The sequence below is a fragment of the Fistularia commersonii genome, chromosome 6 (genome assembly GCF_037954325.1).
Source record: "Fistularia commersonii isolate RoL2024-O1a breed Wild chromosome 6, RoL_Fcom_v1.0, whole genome shotgun sequence".
NCBI classification, from domain to species: domain Eukaryota; kingdom Metazoa; phylum Chordata; class Actinopteri; order Syngnathiformes; family Fistulariidae; genus Fistularia; species Fistularia commersonii.
Genome location: NC_141289.1, coordinates 11,285,510 through 11,312,115, shown reverse-complemented (window position 1 = coordinate 11,312,115; position 26,606 = coordinate 11,285,510). Strand labels below are relative to the sequence as shown.

General features: G+C 38.8%; 1 protein-coding gene across 4 annotated transcripts in view; it reads right to left on the bottom strand.

Moving 5' to 3' along the window:
- Positions 1-26,606, bottom strand: part of LOC147233358 (FERM and PDZ domain-containing protein 4-like) — a 63,126-nt gene that overhangs the window by 34,488 nt on the left and 2,032 nt on the right. For 2 of the 4 annotated variants that reach the window (XM_086148073.1, XM_086148075.1), the window contains exon 1: positions 20,517-20,602. The exons of 1 other annotated variant lie outside the window; for it this stretch is intronic. In XM_086148073.1, the coding sequence (XP_086004199.1) occupies positions 20,517-20,566 (50 nt within the window). In that variant the 5' untranslated portion in view covers positions 20,567-20,602. Of the gene's footprint in view, positions 1-5,721; positions 6,075-20,516; positions 20,603-26,606 lie in introns of those variants that run through there. One more of the 4 variants, XM_086148074.1, reaches the window with a different exon arrangement.

Below are 26,606 nucleotides of genomic sequence, written 5' to 3'. Positions count from 1 at the left end.
ACTGGTCAAATGTTAAAGACAGCTGAAAATCCCTCCTCCTCATCCAGGCTCTTTGATTATACAGTGAGATGTTGCTGTTACTAGTACGCATCATCCTTTAAAATGGGATGTAATTCTCACTGTGATCTGCATTAACTGAAATAAGGATTGCAATTGTGAAGGGTTTGAAGTTAACATGACTCAGCAGAGCTCAAGATGTCTACCAAGGTGTCACTTGACATCTAATTGTAAAAAGGAAAAAACCTTGGCCTCCAAGTCAAAAACACTATTCTTATCTCCCTGTGTGCCACCATTACAGCCCAATGGATCATAAAAATATAACCTTTTACAATTCATCTGTAATAATGTATTTAAGGAACAGTATTTCAACAAACATAATTTACAGGTTGGTTTGCTCCTTCAAATGAGCATGTCAATGCAGTCTGCTGTTTACACAAAGTTAATGTTAGCTCTAACTTTCTTTTCTTTCTCCTTTTTCAAAGCATTGATTCTTAAAACTTGTCTCTTGAATGCCAGGTTGATCTAATATGAGCTGAGACGAAACATACTGCGTTTCTGCCATGTCACGTTGCGACAAACTCAACAAAGACGTTCCCGTGATTCTGCTGAAGCTGCTATCTCAACGTATTTTGAGAACAAACACTTTAAATGTGAGAAAGGGGATCAGTTCCCGGACAGAATCATTACAGGACTCATGGGTGAGTCGGGAGCCTTTGTTCTCAGGAATTGTTTCAAGGTTCAACGGAGGGCCGAAAACCATTTCATGCCTTGTTAAAATGGGAATCAGGGACAAGGTGTCTCAGCAAATGCAAAAGCGAAAGAAAAGTGCAGTTAACCATTCATACAGTAGAGATTTCTGTTCTATTTACCGAAGTACTTACATGCAAAATAGATGAATCGCAAGTCCTGACAGAGAAACGTGCTGGAATGTCTCTTCACATTTACATGTATCTCTTGTGGGTTGACTTTTAATTTCATATATTCTTTTTGCAGCGTCTCATCTGTTGTCTTAATTGTTCCTGAATTTCAATATCAGTGGTTCCCCAGAATAAGAGTGTTAAATTAATATTCAAAAAACTATTTGGCTTTGCAAAGAAGGAAGTTCAAATCTGCATGGAGATACAATTTTATCTGCATAATGTATCGGATTGTGTTATGTGTCAAACTAGGAAACACATCCCAGTAGAAGATACTGATAAGCCTGATGAGCTGATCTGCATTTCCTATCAGACCTTTTGTGGTTCATAAAAATAAGCAATGGGACAGCGAATGTGATAAAGTTGCTACTGGCTTTACACTTTACACAGTCTGCATGAAGAGAGGAAAAGCAATCGTTTCATTTCAAGGTTCAAGAAGAATATCCTGTCGGAAAGGTGTTTTTTTTTTTCAAACTTTCAATGCAAACATGGGAATGAAGAAGAACTTGTTATTGGTGTTTTTATAATAAATACATCATGAATATATTTATCATGCATTTTGTATCAGATGATAGATTACACTGAAATGTGATGTTAGCCTTTCATGATGTTAGTTTTTACAAGGTGTGTGAATTTTTTCATGTTAGCATAAATGATTGGAAACACACAAGAACAATTCACCTATGAGGCAGTCACAGATGAATGTGCTGATAGATAAAGGAGGGACGGATGGAGGGAGGGAGAGAGTGATGTGTGATGTGATTTCACAAATACTGAATGAAAGAGCCAACAGCGTGTTCGCCCCGCTTTTCCCGTTCGCGGTGATCACTGACCAAATCCCTTAGGAGGATTATCTTGACTCAAATCAAGAAAAAAAAATGTGCATCTTTAAGGATGCTGGCATTGAGAAAGAGTGATGTAGACGAAAATGCATTTGTTGCAGTTAAATATGATTATTATGCTGAAGGAGATTATTAAGATATCATGCTATCAAGAATATGCTGTGACAATACACAAGTTCAAAGCCCAAAGACAGCTTTATTGTCAATTTCTCCGCATGAACTGGACATACAGAGGAATAGAGAAGACATTTTTCACAATCCCACGGTGACAGGAAATTAAGATTATAATAATAATAATAACAATAAAGTTCAAATTAGCAGTAAAGTGCACTGTTACATTAAACCATAAGCATAAAACTATGAGGTATGAAGTACAAAGTGCATGGAGACACAGACTGATATTTGACGGCATAAAAGTTTAGCAGCAGAGGTGTTTTTTTTTTCGTTTATAGAGGTTTAGTGCAAAGGTCAGGAGGTAGCACCATAATGGTATTTGGTGCAATAGCAGCATGATGGTTTTCTCAGTGCAAAGTAGCAGTAGTAGAGTAGAAAAAAGGATGAAAATTAAAGAAATAAAATGGTTTGGGGAAATAATGAGGGTATTATTTGCTCATGGAATGAGTAAACAGGATTCTGGATTAAAACGGTCACATTTACTTTTGAATGAAGAGGCAAGAAATTCACTTTAATTACAAAAAGTTACAACATTCCATTATAAATCACTATAAAACTAAAAATATCTAAATATCTATATATCTATTTTTATATCTATCTATCTATCTATCTATCTATCTATCTATCTATCTATCTATCTATCTATCTATCTATCTATCTATCTATCTATCTATATACATACACACACACACACACACACATACATATATATATATATATATATATATATATATATATAGAGAGAGAGAGAGAGAGAGAGAGAGAGAGAGAGAGAGAGAGAGAGAGAGAGATAAATATATATATATATTTTATAGGGCAATATAGACCATGATTTACAAGTTTGGTTGAACAACATGTTCTGTTTCATACAGGGTGTTGATGTCCCATAAGTATATATCTGTATATCATTTCATTCCTACTTGCGTAGAATTCCGAGAATGTATAAATGTTATTTAGGTTGCCACACCTTGTCAGATGGCTCTCTGTACAATGGAACTTTGCCCTCTGAGGTACCAGCATGAATTGGCATGAAGTAGAGGGCAATCTGGCACACATTACTGTAATCTGATATTCAGAACACAAACAAGCGCTGCCGGCTTGTTTTGTTGCCAAATGTCATCACAGTAAAGCCAAGGTTTCCCACACCACAAATACTGATACAGTTTGTCTTTTGGATCATGGATTTACACACCAGACGTGGTTGGGTAAACGTTGCCGGAGTGAAGCTGGACGCGGAATGCTGCCGCAATGTTATAACTTCCCGTCAAACTGTGTGATATATTCTGACCATTAAAAGGTGATACACGATTTACAACTTCTCATTAACGTTTACGGAGCAGATTTGGATTGTGTGTCATCAGCAAACACAAGGGTTCCCCAAAAGTAAAATGGCTGTTCATGGACACACACTGACCATCTGGGTTGTATCTGCATGCAGCTGCCACTGATACCATCACTCTTGAGCTGCCTTATGGCCATAAACTTTTTTTTTTTTTTTAATCTTCACAGTTTCCCTGTTTATTGCCAAATAATCGCGCCAGATGTGAAGAGTTAGTTACCTGATCAAGACAAATAATAACGCTAAGCTCCCATGGTAGTAAAACTTTTAGGGAGTTTGAAATACTTTGTTGTGAATTGAATCTTTGTTATTTAAAATTGTGTTATTGCAAATGGTCACAGGACAAAGCAAGAGAGGACCTGCAGGTTGAAAGAATTTGGAGAACATATATTTGGATGACAATGAAGCAACAGCTTTGACAAAGCAAAAACAAAAGACTGTAAAAGCTGCATTTCTAGTTGCATTTCTAGTTTTCTAACATGTATTTCTGAATTAAATACCAGGAAACAGAAGGGGGCCATAGAAAGAGGGATCTGACCATTTTTCAGGGACCCATGAAGAAGCATCGAGTTCAGTTGCCACGGTGAATTGATGCTAACGGTTTTTTGTCTCAATAGGCGCCTGCACAGGAATGCGGGCAGATCCGATTATGACACAGAAAAATTAGCACTGGTTAGCCAGTCCATCGCAGATGGATCACATAACTTGCTTAATCCTCCAGTCACTTAAAATACGTCCTCAATAAGGACTAAATATCATGTCATCTGTTTAATGTTAAGGTTAAGTATGACCAACTTCAAAAGATAGAGCAACCATCCAAATAAGGACTAGGAGTATTTTTTGATGTATTATTATAAAATATAGTGTCAGAATGAGGAAACTAAAGTCAAACCGCCATAAAAGCACTGCCTGACTATTCTTGAAAATGCTGACATGCCAGACCAAACTTATACCAAACTCATACCACAAAAATACATTTCTTTTTGGATGAGAGGTTAGAGATTCATGCCAGATGTATGTCTGAAGGATTTAAAGATTCGCCCTTGGCCATGTTACGTGAGAGTAGTGATGTCACTGTACACAAGCCAAGGATCATGCAAATTTTTATTTATGCTCTCATTGGGGAATGAGGATTTTACTGGTTGAGCTTCTGTTTATAGCTACAGCCCTGACTTGAAAATCTCTCTTTTGTCTTAAGATATTTCTTAAGACAGCATGTGCTCGGCAGATTAACCGTGATTGAAATGTAAAAGTAATACATTTTACTGCTGCTAGGTAAATCCAAGCAAAATAAAGCTACCCTCAAATCATCCTAGCTGTCTCCTTCCAGTTTCTTCAGAGTTTTGCGAATCAGCGTGATGCTAAAATCCACAGAAATTCATTTCTATGCTCAAGATCCATCACATACTGACAAAGTGAGGGCCAGTGAAGAATTATTCCAACCTGCAGTTTTACATGAAGCCCCTTCAGACAAACCAAGACAATCACATTAAAATTGCAGACTTTGCATCAGGAATAAAAGTTCCAACTTTGCTGAGGATGACATTTTATATAACTCTTCAGCTTAAAATGTATGAAGGCTTAAAGTTTTACAGATGAGGTGACAGATGAGGAAACCATCAACAGCGATTTGTGGCCACTATGCTAAGTCGGCTCCATCTCCTGTTCTAGAAACACGTAGAATGGTGAGACACAAAAAGCAGACTCATCAAAAAAATATGTACTGACATATAACGTTAACCCAGCAAACTTCCCTTTCCGCCGTTTACAAACGCTGACATTTTTCTGAAGCACACAAAATACCCCGTTCCAAGAGACAAACCAAATATTTGATTGGATTCTGATCAAGAATCAACACTGCTATTTTTCATTGGAACTGACTGCTCACTCTTCATACTTTGCCCCATCTTTTCACCACTTACTAACCCTTTTCGTCCCCGGCTGTCAGTAGACAGTGTCACCTTCCAAACAAACATTGCTTGAACCTCTGGACAGTAATTCTTGAAGTAGGCTCATCCTGCTGTGGTGATTCTTGAATGATGATCAAGATATTTTTATCAGGCTTTTTTTCCTTCATAATTCCACAGAAACAAAATACTAGAGATCCACAGGCGAATCTCCAGGATATTGTAGAAATTCCTTGATTACACAAGGGTATTTGACTTTTAAACTTGGCAGAGGACACTCAGAATAATAATAATGTGTAAAGCTTGTTAGATGAGTCTACCAGGAACTATTCTTTATAGAAACATTTGACAGTATTTTATGGACAGTTGTGAAGACGACTGGGGAAAAAGCTGTTTTGTCCATGCATGTCATGCACTAATGTAATCACAAAATGCAGGTGAATAAACAAGATCAAACCATTAAGGACTTAAATTTATTTATCAAATGTCATCTGACAAAATTACCTCATCCCGTTAATGTTTAAAACTGAGCACATACTCACATCGACAACTTTGACATCTTGGAGAGAACAAACATGTCCATGTGCGCCTGCTACAAAGCGGTACGTCCCAAGACTCAGGGGCTCCACATTGGTATTCTAATCCATAGTCAGTCCCCCTCGCAATTATTGGACAGTGCCATTTCAACCCGGATCCATATCAAGGGTCAGCAAAAGCCTTTTGTGCACAGACTTCAGCTTTTCTTACAGTTAATGAAATAAACTCAAATGACAGCGAGGCTTGCCTCTGGTAAACGCCTCATCCAGAACACAGAGAATCCAATTTCCTGTCTTTCGGGAACGTTCTCAAGTGATGGTCGAGTGTCACCTTGTACCCTTCTGCTCGCTCTGGAATGAGTCAGTCCTTGCGGCTGCTCTCCACCTGGCTTAGTTGGGCTGCAGCGTACACTCTGTGAGCGTTCCCCATCTCACTGCATGGGGAGTGCAGTGATCCTGTCCGCGGCAATCAGCAGCGAAGAGTGGAAGAGGGAGGGAGATAGAATAGAGGAGGATGGGATACAGCAAGGGAGGGGTGGGTAATACAAAGCAAATGGATGACGGTTGCTCCATGGCTCCCAATCATCCTTCCAGATATCAGAGCTACGGGTCCCTTTAGTGGGTTAGAAGGACGGGAGGATAGAGAGGTAGGAGGGATTCAAGGTGGTGTAATCATGATGAAAGATTGAGTGAAAGTGCACTGGCATGGGGAACGCAAGTGAAAGAAACACATGGAGGGTGGGATGAAAAGACAGGGAGAAGAAAGCTGACTCGGCAGAATGAGATGCTGAGAGAGACCTTCCTCTCGGGTTGTTTCTCTTTAGTTTCTGGAAAATTGGTTTGCAAAACAGTTTGTGCATGAAGGGCATCATGGCATGATGTGGTTATATTTTTAGGAAAAATTAATTATCATCAAGAGATGATTTTGCCAATTTTTTAGGGATTGAATTAGAATCAAAATGAAATTCTTCTGATGGCAAAGTTATGAAGCTGAAGCAGAAATCCTTGGCGGAATAATTTGTTTCCGGGTGTAATTCACCTCATTTTTCACTTCACTACAAAAATAACGTCAAAATGTTGAAGATTACTATCTGATTACATGAATATGTAATGCTGACGTATCTCACAATATCAGTGCACCACCGCGTCATGTCTGGTGTTTTGGTCCAGTGTTTTGGTTTAAAAAATAAAAAAAGCATTTCAATTTGACCCAAACTGAAGTTAGTCAGGCATGAAGTCAGGCATGATAATCAAATGCCAAATCAAACTGGAAAGTAATGCGATAAGAGTTTTTAGATTTTCAATAAAAACTTGATTTTCAGGAAATTCGCTTATACCGGACGACCTTCTTTTCAACAACTCCCTCACTTTACTCCATTATTGTAAACAGTCCCCAAGGAAATAACTTATTAATGTTTTTAGTTCTTTCTACTTCATTCATACTATTTTCGAGTGGCTTTGAAAAACTGTTTTTTGGTTTTTTTTGCTACTTTCTCTGCCCAAAGTCCACCGTTCAATTCTTAGCCTGAGATTAATGATATTTCTTTGTCATACTGATGCCAAACATCACCAAAACTTTTGGCACTGACATCACCAAAAAAACAACAAAATCAGCACAAAGAGGCATTAAAATCAGTTGATAAAAAATATTAAATGTGATACTGACTGTTAAATTTAAACTTTTTTTTTTATTTTACTACTATACCACAATCAGCAAAAAAAGCTATTGTTCTCTCTTTGCTATGGGTGTCAAACAGTTTGATTTGGAATTTGGGCAAAAGCTACAATGATGATGAAAAATTCTTTATATTGGCCCACGTTCTTTCTTAGGTCCATCACATGTGCACACACAACAAGTTTCACATACTTGAGCAGAAGTGCTTTATAAAAGGAAACTTGTGGTTCATTAAATAGGTCTGCACTCTTTGGGTGAGTGATGGACATGCAGGAGCTTTTTTTTTTCAACTCAGTTAGTTTATACACCTCACTGATTCCACCTCCTGTGACTCGCCCAACCATTCAACTTTAATGTTCCTCAGAAAATGCTATGAACACCTTCCCATATCATAGTGACTCCAGTGGGCCAACACTGATACTGGCAGAATTAAACTACTCCAATGTCAAAAGTAATCACAGCATACAAAAAAGAGGAAACTCCTTAAACAGATTTTAGTGTCTTGATCCAAAGGGGCTCTACATCTTCTTTAAACTGAACAATTACTTTGATTTTTCTGCCCATTGATAAACCCATAAGCCCATAAGCAGACAAACATGCTTCATCAGGTGGAAGAAAAAAAAACATTTCGCTGTGCTTTTCAGCTGCAGATGATACATCATATTGGCACAGTAGGTACAAGGTAATGGGTGCAGGGCAGTATGAATAATGTTCAAAAAATTAGAAAATATAAGACAAACTGAGAAAACTTTAATTGTTTATAAGTTTTGTTTTGTTGTTAAGTATGCATAAGTATGTATGAACAGGGAAGTGCAGCACCTGCTGAAGGCTTGCAACAAGGCATTCAGATCAGGTGATGCACTGGCCAACAGCACATCCAGGGCAGACCTGAAGAGGTGCATCAAGAAGGGCAAGCACGAACACAAGTTGAAGGTGGAGGAACACTCTGTCAACTCTGACCCCCACGAATGTGGGAGAGCATGCTGGCCATTGCAGATCACAAGAGCAGAAACACCTCACCAACCTTGGATGTGTCGAGCAAATTAGCATAAAAGCTGAATTACTTTTATGCTTGTTTCGATTAGGACAATGAGGAGAGGGCTATTAAGATCAAGCCCTCTGATGACTACCAGGCACTCACTCTCCCGCACAGACGTACAGAACGCACTGAACCGTATCAATGCATGCAAGGCTGCTGGCCCTGATGGCATACCTGGACGTGTGCTCAGAGCTTGCGCTTGTCTTCGCAGACGTCTTCAACCTGTCTCTGGCCCAGGCAGTCGTACCTGCATGCTTCAAACCATCCCTATAGTGCCACAGCCAAAACATTCCTCTCCAAATTGCCAGAATGACTACCGCCCAGTGGCGCTAACTCCAAAAGTGAGGAAGTGCTTTGAGCGGCTGGTCCTGCCACACCTCAAGGAATGTCTGCCCACCGTGCTTGACCCACACCAATTTGCTTACCATAGCAACAGGAGTATAGAGGACGCTGTATCCACAGTGCTGCACTGTGTACTCTCACACATGGATAACAAAAACACTTGTGATATGTATGCTTTTATCAAGGGATATCATCACCTAGTCCTACATAACAGATCTGTTTGTTGACTTCAGCTCAGCATTTAACACAGTCATCCCCTCCAAGTTACTCACAAAACGCGTGGATCAAGGAATCAATACCCCCTCTGTAACTGGATCATCGACTTTCTAACCAACAGACCCCCAACATTTCAGGTCAGACTGCAACACATCCACCTCCATCACATTTAGCAAGGGCGCTCCCTAGGGATGTGTGACGAGCTCCTTCATCTACTCCCTCTTCACCCATGACTGCAGACCTATGTTTGGATCTAACTCCGTCATTTAGCCTGCAGACGACATGGCAGTGAGAGGACTCATTAGTGAAATGAAAAGTGTGCATACAGGGCAGAGGTAAAATACAGAGCTGCATGGTGTGCTGACAACGACCTGCTCCACAACACCAGTGGAACCAAAGAGGTCATTTTGGACTTTGGGAGGGAGAAAGGAGACACCCATGCCCCCCTTCACATCAATGGCATGGCAGTTGAGCGGGTCTCCAGCTCCAAATTCATGGGGACCCTGATCTCTAAGAATCTGTCCTGGACAACTAACACCACCAAACTGACGAAGAAAGGCCAACAGTGTCTCTTCTTTCTGAGGACACTGAAAACAACCATCTGTCTGCTGACATCCTGGGTAATTTCTACCGCTGTGCGATAGACAGCATCCTGACCAACTGTGTGACAGTTTGGAATAGGAATTGTTCTGTCACTGATCGCAAGGCACTACAGGCGGTGGTGAAAACCTCACAACGCATTACAGGCACTCAACCTCCTGATATAGAAGACCTCTTCGAGAAGAGAAGCCTACGCTGGGCATGAGGCATTCTCAGGGACCATCCAGCCAACAGACTCTTCCAGCTCCTCCCCTCCAAGAGGCATTTCAGGAGCCTGCAGACCAAAACCAGCAGGTTCAGGAATAGCTTCTTCCCCACAGCTGTCACCCTACTGAACCCTGTCCATAGGTGATCTTCATTACCCTCTTATCCTTACCAACACCTCTTCATTGCGCTCCTCTCAGCTCTGTAGCAATCTGCATTTCTGATAGCTGTATAACTGGTTATAACATATTCTCTTCAATGGCATCTGGCAGCTGCTCATCTGGTTTCACTATTTATACTTGTACATTCTGTAAAAGTCTCTTTATTGTGTGTAATTGTTCACATAGCATCTCTATATTATCCCTCCTGTAAAGTTATCGTATATGACATCTGTATATTTAGAGTTCCATTTGTAGATTGCCATCTGTTAATCATACTAATCACTATCTATTTGTACAAAATCTGCACATAATTATCCACTAGCTGTACATATTCCATTCATATATTATACACATCTACATGCACATGTAAAAAAATTGCATTTATTCCGTAAGTACTGCATTTATCTGTAAATACCGTAAATATCTGTAAAATCTGTAAATACATTCTGTACATATGCACTTCTGCTTTTTGCACTTCTGATTAGATGCTTACTGCATTTCATTACTCTGTATCCTTACATGTATCTTCTTCTTCTTCTCCTTTTGGCTTTTCCCTTCAGGGGTCGCCCCAGCAAATCAACCATCTCCATCTAGCCCTATTTTCTGTATCCTCCTCTCTCACACCAAGTACCTTCATATCCTCTCTCGCTACTTCCATAAAGCTTCTCTTTGATCTTCCTCGAGACCTATATATATCAATGACAATATGTAAAAATAATAATGGAAAACAATGTAAATGAGCCGAGGAAAGGTGGGTTGTGGTACAATGGTGAAATGATAATAAGGATTTGTTTCCCCCTTGGCTTGCCCTTGAGTCTCTTCATGGCAGCATCAATGCACAAATAACTGTCAGCAACTTAATCCTCTCCTCACACAGAGGTTCAGTTCAAGAGTAAAGTCTTTGTAAGGATGCAAGAGAAGTAATGTTGCATCGTGCATTGCAGCACAGGAAGTGTCGCCACACAGATAAGCATTCAGCCAATCAAGTGTGATTGGGTTTTGAAACAGCCATGTTATCAGGAAAAACCTTCAATAAATTAAATTAAGAATTGTGTTCCAATTAGGCTTTTCATGTCAAGCGTGGCTCCATATTTTGATCAAATACACAGGTCACAAGTGGAGATATACTGTAATTTTCATAAATTTACTATCCATATCACTTTTCCTGCCCACAAGGTTGCTGAAATCAGAGTTCACCCCCCCAGACTATTTGATCACATGGCCCCAAGTTGGAGACACACAGCCATTCACTTACTCATTCACATCTATTCATCGAATGTAATTTATTTTTATTTATTTAGGGACGCTACACAATGGATACATTTCACATCAAAACAAAGAAACATGCCGTATAGTAGGAAAGCATTTTATTAGTATTGCTCAATTCAAACTGTAGTCCCTGGACATTGATCTACAGTCAATTTGGAGTCATAATTTAGCCTACAGAATGTTTTTCGACTGTGGAAGAAAACCAGCAAAAAACCCACACAAGCCACATGGAGAATGTAAGGACTACAAACAGAGAGAGAAAAACAGGAACCTGGAATAAAGTTATCGCTTTAATAATCGTTTTGAGAAACGCTTAGAGGCATTTTAGGGACGATTTCTTTTCTATACCAAATAGTTCTCACCACCCTGTTTCCTATCGTGCAATTGAATAAGCAAGATCTGACACTGGCCACTTATGAGCTCCATTCAGGGATTTAAACTAATAAAAAGAAGGGGAAAAAATACCAACCCTGTTTTTGAGTCAAATCCAAAAATTGAGAAATCTACTGCTTCCATTTGCCTTTGGTGATGAGGAATGAACATCCTGGTCTGAATGCGTAACCCGTCACAAACAGGGATATCAATTCACAGCTGATATTGGGGAACAAAGAGGGGCTTTATCCACCGAAAGCTGACATCAAAGTGAACGACTAGAAATATCAGCTTAATATCTTAAGGTATTTTAAGCAGCTCTCAAATGAAGATGCCATGCGATAGGCAGAGAATGTGACCCGGTCAGGTTGCCCTGTCTCACATATGAGGAGAACTAGCAGATGTTCATTTCTGCTGAGTCATTTGATAGAGATGAAAACTTGGATATCCTGAAGAACTTGCTTCAGTGGTCCAGGGAGAGCAATCAGAGATTTTGTGGAACACCGTTGGTTTAACATTTAATCAGACTTCTTCTGATATTTACTGTCAGACATACTCCGTTAAAAGGCTATTAGTACTTTTAATACCTAGTAAATAAAAGGGACTTGAGGTTTAATACTTGGCTTTTGTAACGATTGCTACAGATGATGAATCTCTGACTGCACTATCAATAAAGGTTGTTGTTAATATCTGTAAGAGATATTTACCCAAATATCGCAGCAATCTGTCCCTCTTTTGTTTGCATTTCTACATTGTTAACTTGGTATTTGAATATTCCGAAGCAATCAGACTGGAATCCATCCCCAATTATTTAGATTTCTAAATACACGCAAAGTAAAAGTAAATGAACGGAACAAGAGTACAAATCATAAATCTCATTCTGTGACAAAACCAAAGGCCTGTGCGCTATCTTCTATCATGCAACAAGGCCACGCAAGCCGTTTGTGGTCACCTCCCTCATTATAAGGGATAAAGCTGACACCACTCTTTGTCGCACACACTCGTGCATGGACAAACGCACGCATTTTATTTGGCTCTTCTAAACAATAATTTCATTCCTGCTCTGCCCATAATCCAACCAGCAATCTCTCTTTTTCCTCTCCTTTCCACCCTGCCTTAATCTGATCTGGCATGTATCTCTAATACAGGGACTGCAGGGTGATTGAGAGAGGGTGTAAGAAAGAGGGGAATTGGACCGAAACACGGGGGAGGAGTGCGTGTACGGAGAGATGAGCAGGGGTGAGGGACAAAGGTTGAGGAGAATTAATAAATGGAGGGTGAGGTGTGTATTCAGAATTGCTGGGTGGTTGGGTAGAGGTGTGATGTGTTAGGTGATGGATTGGGAGCAAGCAAGATTGAAGGGTGAGTAGTAGTACAGAAGGGAAAAGGCAAAATGAAGGTGAATATAACCGAAGGGGCGTGGAGCAGTACATCAAGAGAGGAGAGCGGGTCAGAAAGTAAATGTATAATTTGAAAAACAGTTTCAAAGAAAAGAGGCAGAAGAAGAAAAATAATGATTCAGACTAATCTTGGCCATCTGCCACATGATGGTGGCAGTTTCCTGCTCATGTTATTCATTGCTGCCCCGATTGAAATTCTTCCCTCCGGTGCATCCACGCCTCCACTATTGCTAAAAAATGGCTTTAAAATAAATAAGTAAATAGTTCCAAGAACATTTAAACACAGAGTGGCCAAGACAGTCATTTTCACATAACATGGTGCTGGGTAACTAGAACTAATTCTAGAGTTGTGACCGATTTAATTTGAGAATCGTAGGATATCACTCCCCCTTTCTGTTTTCATACATCAGCCTCCTTTTATGCTCCCTCTGAAAGGACTGGTTTGCAACATAGAGGAGAAATGTTCCTGCAGAAATTTAGGTTTGAGATTCAAAAAACAAATTTTGGGAATAATAAATAGATGCATCGTTAATAATAAGAGAATGATTTGGTTCAAAGCTTCGAATATAATAAATAAAAAAAATACACAATATAATATTAAAAAAATAAATATATTGTCTTGATTGATATTGTTTAATTTGAACTCATTAGTGTTTTAATTTGCAGGTGTCATTCTTCATATTTTTTGTGATTGATATTGTTTTTTATTCATGTTATAATTTTTTGGAAAGCATTCTGATCATTTGTTTTACGCTTCATGAGTATGCACGGTAGTATTCGTAAATGTTAACATTTATTAAGGAAGAGGATTCACTTTCTTGTCAGCCCGCTGATTAAATGGAGAAGGAACCATGCTATTATTTGAGGAAAGACAATGTAGAGGTGTTTTTAGCACAATCCAATTCAGATAGATAGACTATATGTAAGTGACTATACCAAGTCAATGCTGAAGTGCACAATTCAGACAGCAGAAACTTCTGCCACACAGTGCATTAAAATAAATAAAAAGCACTCTGGCCATGGTCATGGCCCACTACCATTCTTAGTCTTGCTCAAAGAGGCTAAAGACAAAAGAGAAAAAGAGACAAAGAAAAAGAGAAAAAAAAAAATAGAAGCCAATGAATTATCGCAGAACCTTGGATTTTTGTATCATACGCTTTTAGCTCGACTGTTCAAGTATTTACAGTAAATAAGGTCATTACCATCACAGTCCTTAAATGCAAAGGGGGAGTCGTCTGCTCTTGGAGAGGTCACAATATATCTGAAGTCTAAAACTGTGACAACAATATTATTTGGCCGGCCGCCTGTTATTGTCTGAATACACTGTAACTTGGATGAGATAATTCACAATGCCCCCAGTGGGACTGTTATATTTTGATGGACATATCTGTTAAAAAGGAATAAAACCCAGTGATAAAAAAACACTTTCATGTCATGCAAATTCTGCATAGGCAGGTATGGGTCTTAAACTTAAGGGACTTAAATTTAAGTCTTAAGTCTCTGAGTCCTCCCAATGTTTACTGATTTAGCGGGTTATACTGATGACTGCATCATCTGTATTCTGCTCCAACCTATAGGTTATTTGCAAAAGATTCCCTTGAGAGAGCGTGTTAACTATGACCAGCTCTCAGCAATTCTTTATTCCCGAGTTAACTCTACATGCAACTCTACATGCTCATCAATACAACAGTGCTACAATAATGCTCGATGTCAATACATAGATAAAATCAATGTGACCTGTAGTTGCCCATCCAAAACAACCTTAAAAGCAGTTTATTTTGATTATAATTACAAGTTTCACAGAAAATAAACCCACAAAAAAACACAGTTTATAAGTCTGCAGTGGCAAAACCTTATATTGTCATTTATGAAGAAGGACATAATTTGGTCATAATAGCTTTTACCCCTCAATCCAAAGCAAATTCTACTAAATACATATAAACATTTTATTCTTCCAAGTTGATTACGTTCAGATGTTTGAGACAGATCCATGGGGAACATGTTTCTCTATCAAAACTTTTTTTTCCTAGAAGAGCTGATTATTTAATCTACCTGGCAGAGAGAAGGGTGCTTTAAATCCAGAGTTCAAACATTAAAACGCTTTGGCTCGTATCCACTTGGTATATGATTCTCTGTTTCTCCAAATTCCCACATCCTTCCTACGGTTAGCTGACTGAAAAAAAAAAAAAAATCCATTCTTTGTGTGTGTGTGTGTGTGTGTGTGCGTGTGTGTGTGTGTGTGCGTGTGTGTGTGTGTGTGTGTCTGTGTGTCTGTGTTTCATGCCCTGCAAGACCAACAAAATACACTCATTTTCCATGCTCTCACTTGACATTGTTTTGGAACAATTGAATTATATCAATATAGAATATGTGATCAAATATAAAAACAAACAAAAAATAACAAATATATAAATACATTAACACCTAGTCTTACCTCAGGGAGTGGGGGGGCATCTAAGAGTATCAATCAGAAACCAGAAAACCAGAAAAGGTAAAATTTTTGATATGATATTGTCAAACACTTGAAATCCTTTTAAAAATGATTACGTATGTATATATAATGTATAATTGATTTTGTTAGAAAGATATCATGAATCTTAAAAACTATAAAACTCACCTATATTTTCTACTACCTGTATATCTTCTACTGGCTTATGTGGCAAATTTCTTATTTTAATAAAGTCACTAGGACTAAAGAGGCTAGGGGTAATGCTAGTGCACCCAGTACAGCAGGACATGAGTGTGTTGCAAAAAGGTGCAGAATAAGAGTAAATATATTAAAGTAAGAGGACAGTTAAATAAGCTCTGTTTCAGAGGTCTGAACAGCTGAATGCAAAACATTTAGTGTAGATAAATGAACCAGGATGTTGCCAGCTGCTCGAATGTAAAGTCTGAATAAATTACCTATGACAAAGTGTTTGCACTTCTTAAACTATCCCTACCTTATTTTGAAGTATTGAGGTGGTCAAAAATGTAAATGTGAGAACCAACTATGACAACTATGACAACTACTTAAAGAAAATTCCAAGGAACTCCACGTATATTCTGAATTCAAATGCTGTTTTTAGCTGGAAACAAGTACCACCAAGTATTCAAGAGCATGCCACAATAAAGAATCAGCTCCTGCTCAGAATTCCGTGTTCTGGCCATTTCTTAAGGATGCCAAGATCTAATAGTAGATATTTATGATACTGGGATATAAGGAAAGATGGTTTGTTGATCCTAATCTTATCTATCTGCTGTGAATATTAAATGTGCAGGGGAAAATACACTGGGGAACTAAGTGACATATAGGTTTTAAATCTCAGAAACAAAATGCAACAATTTCTCTTGATTGGTAAGGTTCCAGTCAAATCTACATATAGTCATTACAGGATTGTGGCTTTGCACTTAAGGTCATATCACGTTTGTGAAAGAATGTTTGCAAACAAGCAATGGATTTTCAGCACCAATCCCCACTTCGTGCAACATGGCAGGCAGGCAGACACACACAAAAAAAACAAACCAACACTATTGATATTGTTTTTTGAGTGATAAATGATATCCTCGGAAAGATTATGATTATCTCCTGGATGAACAACAACGTGATGATAGACACACCCGGACATTATACAAATCAACACCCTCATGATGTTTTGTCAATAAAATCCCACAAACACTGTTTTTGTCAGCTAATGTGTTATTGATGGGTCGACCCAGTTAGTCAATCACATGGTCAGCTTTTCAGGGTATCTTAAAATGGGTCTCTGGTGTAGAGCACAAATACACAGTCAGCAATAGCAACAGTGAATGCAGTGCATTGATGCATACTTCACAGTAAAATGCAAAATATTGGATTATTTTGAGTGATTTAAATTCAACTGTTTTATCACTACTGAGTTGGAAAACACTCTAAGTTGCTCAAAAAGGAACCAGGTCAGGAGGCTGGATGACAATTTCATTTTTCCATCATTTAAGCTTTACAGCTAGAGCACTTTGGTCCACAAATCCATCACTTTGATGAAAATTTGAAATATTAAAACCATATTGAATAGCGCACCATGACCTTGTTCTCTTTCAGAAAACTCACATTTCATGACCCATAGTTTAAAATTTTCAGTCACAAAATGATGTTGTAATATCTTTTTAGTTACAGATTCTCATGCTGACTTTCCCCTGGACAACTCATTTACTTGACAGTTCTGTCTTAGGAGTCCACAGAATTACATGCTGTCACATAAAGTTTCAGAATTGAGTCACTTAAAGTATAAATTGGCAAATATTTAATTTAAGACATTTTTATCAGATATAAGACACATTGGCTTAATAATTGAAATTCATTATATATACCACCTACCCTCACAGGATATTATATTTTTTGAAAACCTCTGTGAAAAATGTTTAGCAATACTGGCAAAAAAAACATCGGGATCAGAATAATTCCCGTTATTCATTTATTTGTTTATTTATTTATTCAGCACTTTACATGTCATTAATTTATTAGTTTTATTTTATGAACACTTCATGAAAAAATAAATAATTCAAGCATGCATGAATGTACACAAACACGGCCGCAAGGGTGAACTACCTAACAAATCAATGATGACAGCTTAAAAAAGAAAAGAAAATAAAAATCCACCAGAGCGAAGATCCAGGAATGAGGACAAAGTTCATTAGATCATTATTGGGATCATCCAATCATTTTACTGTATCTTCTGTAAAGCCCAACATCCAAAAATTACTAACTGTGGTCAATGTATGTCAGTTTAACCCACGAAGATCTGGTGTCCACATGTGTAGATACCACATTTTGGTTTGACTGTCCCCGTATGTGGGGCTAATTTTTCCAAAAAATGACATATCACTTTTCTATTGATGTTATATTTCTTAACTCTGTGCTGCGCTTCAGTAAACAGCAACATTTTCAACTCAAAATATTTTTTTAACTCTGCTTTTTGCATGCTATGTATTTTACCTGCCAGACATTTCTATATCCATTTCCCAGGACATGATGATTGTTAATGTGTTGTTCTTCAAAGTTATTCATGTTTGTTTTTTTTTTTGCATGCCAAATAAGAAGGGAAGAAAAAGGGAGTGCACTAAACTCTGAGCACTTGCCAGTAAACTAATCAGTCTGTGACTGCTTTGGCTTCAGGCCCGATCCCACCCAACCCCACCGATCAGAGCACAAGCACTCATCACAACAGGGCACAAAGGAGGTGCAGCTGCATAGTATAATCAACGAATGAACATTCAGAAATAATCATTCTCTATTTTTTAACAAATGTAAAACAAATTTAACTGCAAGCTGAGAAAAACATTCTTATTATCTGATTCATATGGTTGTGATCATGGCTTTACACCTAATATCCCTTAATTCCAACCAACACAACCAATGGTGAAATACATTTGAACACTGTTGATTCTGCCCATCATGAAAGGACCAAATAGCATTTCATTTGTACTAAAGGATCTTGGAATGGGATCGGAGAAAACACAGCAGGTTCACTTGATTTTGCTTGACTGCTGCTCTGGCTGCTGAGTCAACATTCAAATATTTAGAATATCAGTGGTTTGAACGCCAGAAACAGCAAGTGGATTAAAAGAAGTAGTCCATGCTTGCCTGCCTGTCTGTCCCTCTGTTTGTCTGACTGACACAGCAGAGCTGAGTCTGAATTAAATTTCATTTGTCTGCTTTCTGGGCCACATGTTTCCTGGCCAATGACCTATCACCCGATTGGTGTAATCCTTCGACAATGATGCTGTGATCTGGCGCCTCCTCAATCCCACAGTCCACTAGTGACTGACAGCTGCATTAGTTTAGATATAAAAAAGACAGAAAGGTGACCTTTTTTTATTTTGGTCAATCCTTTTTTTTTCACTAAATTACTATGACATAGATATGAATGAATTATTCTCATTACAGAACAGAGACCTTCGGGCCTCTAGAAACCATTGAGGAGCTATTGTTAATCAGGGCGCAGCACTGAAGAAAACAAGTTTGACATTTTCACTCAATTAGATATTAAATCATGCAATTCATTGGGTTATACCTCCTGTGAAATTAATTAAATGTGACCACATTTGCAAATCCTAAATGAAAAGACTTGATAAAGATAAGAATACACAAAACTACGTCAATGTTATTATTTGAGAGACAAAGTCCATCTATCACATCAAGACCATGTGTCTGAGGGCGTGCACATGTGGAGTGCAATTCGAATTGCTAACCAGTTTGGCTAAGTATATGGCCCTAGAGTTGGGGCGATGATACTAAAACTTACTGGCAGCAGTGAGTTAATGCTTTCAAAATGCACTGCCACAAACACACACTGTGTAGCATACAAATACAATATGGAAACAATATACATCTCATTGGCAGTGCTGGATGCAATGTGTGTGTGTTTTGATTTCCATCAGCTTGCCAAACCCACCATCCTTCCATGACATAATCATCAATCATGTTCAGCAATTACAAGAACACAGGTTGTTTGTCTTATGTAACATTTATGTCATGTGCCATCAATTCAGTGACCAAGACTACAATATGGCTGTGTTTAAACCTGTAAAGAGACCAGTTACAGGAAAACTACAGATAGAAGGGAGACAAAGATGGAGATGACACAGGGTTAATAAACATTAATTGACTGTTACACTAATTATTAATAGCTGGAAGAATCACTTAAAGCAAATTACTAATAACCTGTCAATGTAACGCCTGCCGTTTTGCCACCCATTCACAAGACACTATAACCTCATATAACAATGGTTGTGAACAAACACATTGTGATACTTAGTAGAGCTTAATCTATTACAAAATATAATGATTTTGTGATGTATTATAGCATACAGTACGTGTATAATAATTAATAATTGATCCTCTAGTAATCCCTCGTGGGGAAATTCATTCTCTGCAATTAACCGTCCACCAGCGCCAGCGGGGCAGGTAGTGGTACAGTGTCTTGCTCAACAACAACGCAACACACTAGGAGGAGCTGGGAATTGAACCAGGAATGTTTGGTTCCAAAGATGATACTCTAACTTGCTAGAAAATCCCAAGCAACTGCAAACCATAACACTTCCATAACCATTTCATTATTTTGGGGCTCTATATCTTCAATAAAACTGTTATTGTCACACCCTCTGGTGAGCTAATATTGAAAAATAGACAGTAAAAAGCCCAAAGCAAACTAAACCCAGTTACATCCCATGATTCAGATGTAAAGTAGAGCATGAATAAAATAAAGGTTATAAAGAAAATAAAAGAAAAAGCTCCAGGCATATCAGTGTTCATAATGCATCCGACCCAGAGCCAGAGGCCCACAACAGACCCCCACAACTAGCAGCAACGTCTACAACATCAATCTCCCAACAAGCTTCATTGACAAAGCCTGTGCTAAAGAGCTTAACACTGCGGTTTTGGGAGTGATTAGAAAAGTGGCTATCGATGACATTTAAAACATATTGTACTTTCCAGCTAAGAAAAATGCATAACATGTGGAAAGACCACAACCTTAAAAACAACAGAAACCATCAAAACTTACTGGAAAGTGTTTAGGACTCCCAGTTCGTCATCCTCATCACATAGCTCCATCCTTTAGCCGATGATTAAGGAATAAGCGGGTGGAGAAAGTGGGATGGATGCCCCGGCCCAACCACCGACAGGCTCAGAGCGTGGAAGTAAGAGCCTCTGTCCAGCTCCCTGGGTCCAACTTCTCCACTAAAGATTCCCCTTCTTTTTTGAAAAATCTCTAAACCCAATTTTCTGTGTGTGAGTGTGGTTATATGCATGCATATGTGTAGGAGTGTGTGTGTTCCTGTTTTTTTCTTCTTCATTCCTAGCTTGGTGCCAAATGTTCCAGCTTAGCACCGCTGTGCAGCACCGCTAGTGATGGATTTACTCGGGCATCTGGGCCAGTGGGGATAAACTATATTCACTCACACACACACAAACACACGCACACATGCGCACACATACATAAACACACATGCAGATATGCATGCATGCACGCACACACGCACGCATGCACGCACAGACACATCAGTTGCTCACTCATGCAAACTGTCATGCAGCATAGATGGGGGACAATGTTGAGAAAACCTCCCCCACATGGCAGTGTCAGAAAGATGACAAGATATAGTGTAACACACACACACACACACACACACACACACACACACACACACACACACACACACATGCATAAAGTAAGATTTATACTTCCAAAATTAAATATATTTAAAACACCACACCTTACATACAAAGCAGGTAGAGATCAATGTATGAGCAGATGTATATCAATTATAGAGCTGCAACTAAGCAAAGGCAGTAACTTGACTTACTGCCTGCATAGATATGTGTATCTTGAACACAAAACTGCCACTTTTGAACCCTGTTGCAACATTACAAGAGTCTGTGTGACAAACAGTCAATGTCTCATCATGTATAATTGTGTCAGATATGTTTAAGCACAGGATCATCAATGACTGTGATGCAATTTCACCCAGAAAGAACAGGCAAAGGTCAATGGTGCCTGTGGGCATGCAGCAGGCACTGAGAGATTAACATAATAATAATGAATATACAATGGGAGAAGGACACAACATAATGCAATCGTCCTTGCTGACACAATTGAGATAGAAAAGAAATGGCGTCAACAAAACCTGATCGTGTCTGAGATTAAAATTCTATTAATATTCAGTTAAATCAAAAACGTTTGTCCTTCCTATTGCCTTTTAACTGAGAAGTGCTGCCTCTGAAGCCTTATGGATATATAAAGTCTAAAATCAAAACAGTCAGTGGCACTGTTGTGTGTGTGAGTGTGTACCTGTTGGCATTAGAACAGGCAAAGCAGGAGGTTCACAGCTGTTATTCTACTGTTCTGCTGCAACAATGTGTGGATAAATAACATCCCAAAACAGATCTTTTACTCATTGAATGTTGAATACAAAAATAAAGGGTCTGAACACTCTTTGATTTAAAGATTAGTATCGTGTTGTTCAGTATATCTGACATGAATGGAAGTTTGTGTACTTTCACAAATACATTTATTTATTTCTTAATATTTTATTGGACACATAACTCACTTATATGAGGCCAGCTGTTATAATGCTTATTTTCTCTTTCTTACTCAATACAAACCTGACATTTATACAAATGGATATGCAAATAATAACAAAGTACTCAAGTGCTAAGAAAAATATTGTAGTGAGTTACAAATGTTAATGCTTATTTTCTGTGTGATTTGTGGGTTGCTGGGAATAACATGGGTGTGGTTTCGGGGGTGCAAGGAATTCTGGGGGTTTTACTTGGAATTGAGTGCGAACAAGTGCTGCGTTGCAGGTTTGTGTGGCATGGCTGTGGCCAACAACAGCCGTTGTCATTAAACAGATGTTCTAATGCCACCACTCAAATTTGGTGCAGGCAAAACTGAGTGGGCTACACACGTATAGGAAAACCAAATCAAAACAGAAAGACCAACAAAGACAATAAAAATCAAAACTAAAATCAAAATTCAGTGACAGTCACAGGTGTGAATTAAGGTTAAGACATCAAGATTTGCAGGGTTGACATGGGTTGATGAGTTGAAAACACTTTTGCATTTGCTGTGTTTCCTCTGAATAACTTAACTTATTCAATAAAACCCTGATACTCATTCAATGATTACTGAGTTGGGGAAAACATCACAAAATCAATAGGAAAACAGCAACTGGATTCTAAAATATATATTTACAACTTGAATAGAGTACTACTAAAGGGAGACACATTTAAAGTCAGGGAGGACAGTTAGCACAAGAGGTTTAAGGACAGGTGAATAGAATTGACTCTTTAAAAAAGCATCTTGTATTCTAAGATTTAAAACTAGCTTAATTTTGTATGGTACAAATGCATCAATATGCAATTCAGTCTGGAGAAAAAAGTTCAAACAAATTTATTTGAACACTAGCCAAGAAGTCTAACCTTTCTCACATCACAATCAATATGGATCAATAATGAGTGAATTAATTCTGGGAAATTGGAATCATGGCTACTTCAGCTACTTATTTGCAAAGATACCACAAAATTGATGGCCAAGCCTATGATACATGCTTATAGACTAATTCCATAATATAATTGTGAGTTGCAAACACAAAACATGGAAGATCTTGTCAAGGATTACTGCAGTGATTATCACGATGACCTATTGATACTATCTGAAACCTTCAATAATGCCCATCAGACCAACAAGATTTGGCTGCAAATCTATACCTTTGGGGTCGGATGGTAGATACATCATGTTTTTGCAGAATGAATTGCATTTCCATGTACTTTATTGATGCTGTTGATGCTTGTTTGTTTTTTGAGGTCGTTATTTGCGGACAGATTCAAACATTTTTTTGCATGATCCACCTGCAAAATAAATAACCATTGAATGACAATCAACCAATTTGTGTTGTCCTATAGAGACCTTGTATGACAGTATGGACCATCAAATTAAATATGTAGTGTATTGTCATTCATTTGGTACTTAGTAGAAAATATTTTGCGCTGTCCTTTAACCAAGAATCTAACTATCGACATACTGTATATACTTCAATATGAACACTGATGACTGATCACACACTTTAGATTAGGTTTAAATATCTGTGATTGTAGCTTTAAATCAATGTAAAAACATCCCAATAAACTGTTTTTTGGCAAATTAGCTGGTTATTACTTGAATTAAGATCAAACTACATTTCATTTAAGAGACAGACAAATGTGTGTTACCCTGTTTAAGGTATCCTGGATTAATTCAAAGCGGTGTGTATACATGGATTAACTTGAGTATTTCTATGTATTAAAATGATTAAGTGAAATTATAATTCAAGTGACTTTTTAGGGACCAAATATCTGAAAAAAGTACTGTTCAATCTGCTATTAGCCATGTATGCAAATGTCAAATGACTAAGTACATCAGGAGGCTTAATGGATTTCAGTTAATTTTGTCTGTTGATACTGAAAAGCAAACAAGTAAGAACTTTAAGGAAGAGTCACAGTTGCAAGGATGTAGTCTGATTAAATAAGTGAATTACAATACAATTAATGGCAAATATAAGTGTTTAAAATCCTCTTAACATGAAATGCAACCAGAAAAACAGTCATGACACTAGCCAAAGGTTTGAACAGGAACCTGCTTAGTTGTTGCTGCCAAACCAGGGCTAAAGTTTTAATATTGTTTTCTGAGCTGGGAGAGAGAATACCAACAGTACTAATTAATAAGGTCATATCATGTAATACCAGATATGTATGACTGAGATAAAAATATCTTGTACTCTGCAGTTCCTTTCACACATAGTGACATGCAGACACAGCCTTAGCTGCAAGGCTGCTGAGGAGCTGTATTCGACTGAAAAATTAATTGGCACATATTCTTGCAGCAGACATCAAAACTCCACAAGGCATCTGTTTGTCTGTACTCTGTAACTCAACCAGCGACTATTACTGTATTTTCTGGTGTGCTTGAATCTCAACACAGCACCAACCCAGCTAAATCTTCACTGATGCCATGAGGTGCTCAAAAGAGCACATTAATGGCAAATAAGTGATTTTACACACAAACAATTTCCCTTCAGAGAAAATTAAGCTGTTGCAGGTTTTGTCACATCATCCACTCGGCAAACACGGACCTGCAGACACACCACTCCAGCGCCCTAATCCTGATCAGCGGGGACTTCAAATATGTCCCACACACTTCCGTTCTCTCCACCTTTACTCATTACGTAGACTTTGCAATGAGAAGGAATAAAACCCTGGACCTCCTGTATGCCAACGTGAGGGATGCATACAACTCTTCCCCTCTCCCCCTCTGAGCAACTCGGACCATAACCTGATACTCCTGGACACTGCCTACATAACAGTGGTGAGGTGGTAGGCGGCCAGCACCAGGTCTGTGAAGACCTGGTCCAAAGCCACAGGGGAGGCATTGCAGGAGTGCTTTGATGTCAGTGACTGGAGCCTTTTTGAAAAGGACTGCCGTGACGACATCGAGGGCCTCTCCTGTTCCATCACAGACTACATCATATTCTGTGAGGACAACATAGTCCCATCAAAAAAGTCTGTTGTTTCAATAAAAGCAAGCCATGGATCAACAAGGATATCAAAGGTCTTCTTAACAAGAAGAGGCAGCCATGACGGCCTTCGTGGCTAAGGACCACCAGACCCTCAGGGCCGTCCAAAAGGAGTTGATGAGGAAACTGATGGAGGCAAAATTCAACTATAGGGAGAAACTTGAATTCAAGATGGAGCAGAGTAGAACAGGGGAGTTTTGGAGGGAGGTGAGGTCTAATAGCAAGTTTTATTGAGTGGAGCAACCAGAACCACCTCCTAATCAACACCTCCAAGACCAAGGAGGTGGTTGTGGACTTCCAGAAGCATTGGAGGAGACATGTACCAATCAACATCCAGGGTGAAGAGATGGAGATAGAGGACTCCTACAAGTACATTGGGGTCCACATTAACAATAAATTGGACTTGTCACACAACACAGGAAGGGTCAGAGCAGGATATTCTTCCTGAGGAGGTTGAGGTCATTTGATGTCTGCAGCGGGCTCTGCGAAACCTTCTGCCAGTCAATGGTGGACAGCGCACTCTTCGGTATAGTGTGCTGGTGGGGCGGTGCCAGGACTGGAGAGGTCAATAGGCTCAAAAAGATAGTGAGGAAAGCCCGCTCGGTGGTGGGACTGAACCTGGACGGTGGCAGTCACTGGCAGTGGCGGAAGGTGAAGGACAAACTGGGAGCTATCCTGGACATTCTTTCCCACCTCCTGCACAACATGCTGTGGCTGATGGGAAGCTCCTTCAGCCAACGGTTCATCCCACCCAGATGCAGAACTGAACGCTTCAGACCCTCCTTTGTGCCCACGGCCATCAGACTGTGCAACAGCAGTGTGGATGGCACACAACTCTGACCAGCCTGAGGCGCATCTGTGCGGCTTCAACAATTTCACTACCTTAACCCATTCACTACCTTACCCATTCACATGTCACACCCTAACTCTGCTGTCCTTCTTACCCTTGTTGGTCCTTGCCCGCACGCATCCTGCCAATTTTTGTTTATTTTCTCGTCTTTGCTATTGTCACTCTATTTATATTGTCGTTTACTTCTGGTTGTGTATTTTTCACCTTTCACCCTTTATGCTGTCCATTATTATCCCTGATGTTGTTGCTGTTGTTGCTGTCTATTTATTTGTGAATGTCTTGCTATCGTCTGTATTCTGTCTGTCTACTTATATTTATATTCATAATTTTTTTTTTTTTTTTATGACATTATAACTGTTACGTGGCTGTGACAAAGGAATTTCCCCTATAGGAATCAATAAAGTTTATCTTATCTTAACTTGAGAGCCCTGAGTAAACCCAGATAGACACAAAGACATCATGGGGATTCCCCACATAAATTTGGGAGCGCGAACCAATACACCGTGTCGCTGCCTGAGGTCTGAAAAGTCCATGAAAATGTTTGCGTTTTTTTTCTCAGAAATAAAAAAAATATTTTATCATTTTGGTTCGTATGAAATTACTTCACAAATCATTCCAAGCGGCTTCACACTTTTTTCACAGGCACAGCCATGAAAACACTGAAATGTTTAAAAGCCCAGGAACAAGATTCTTT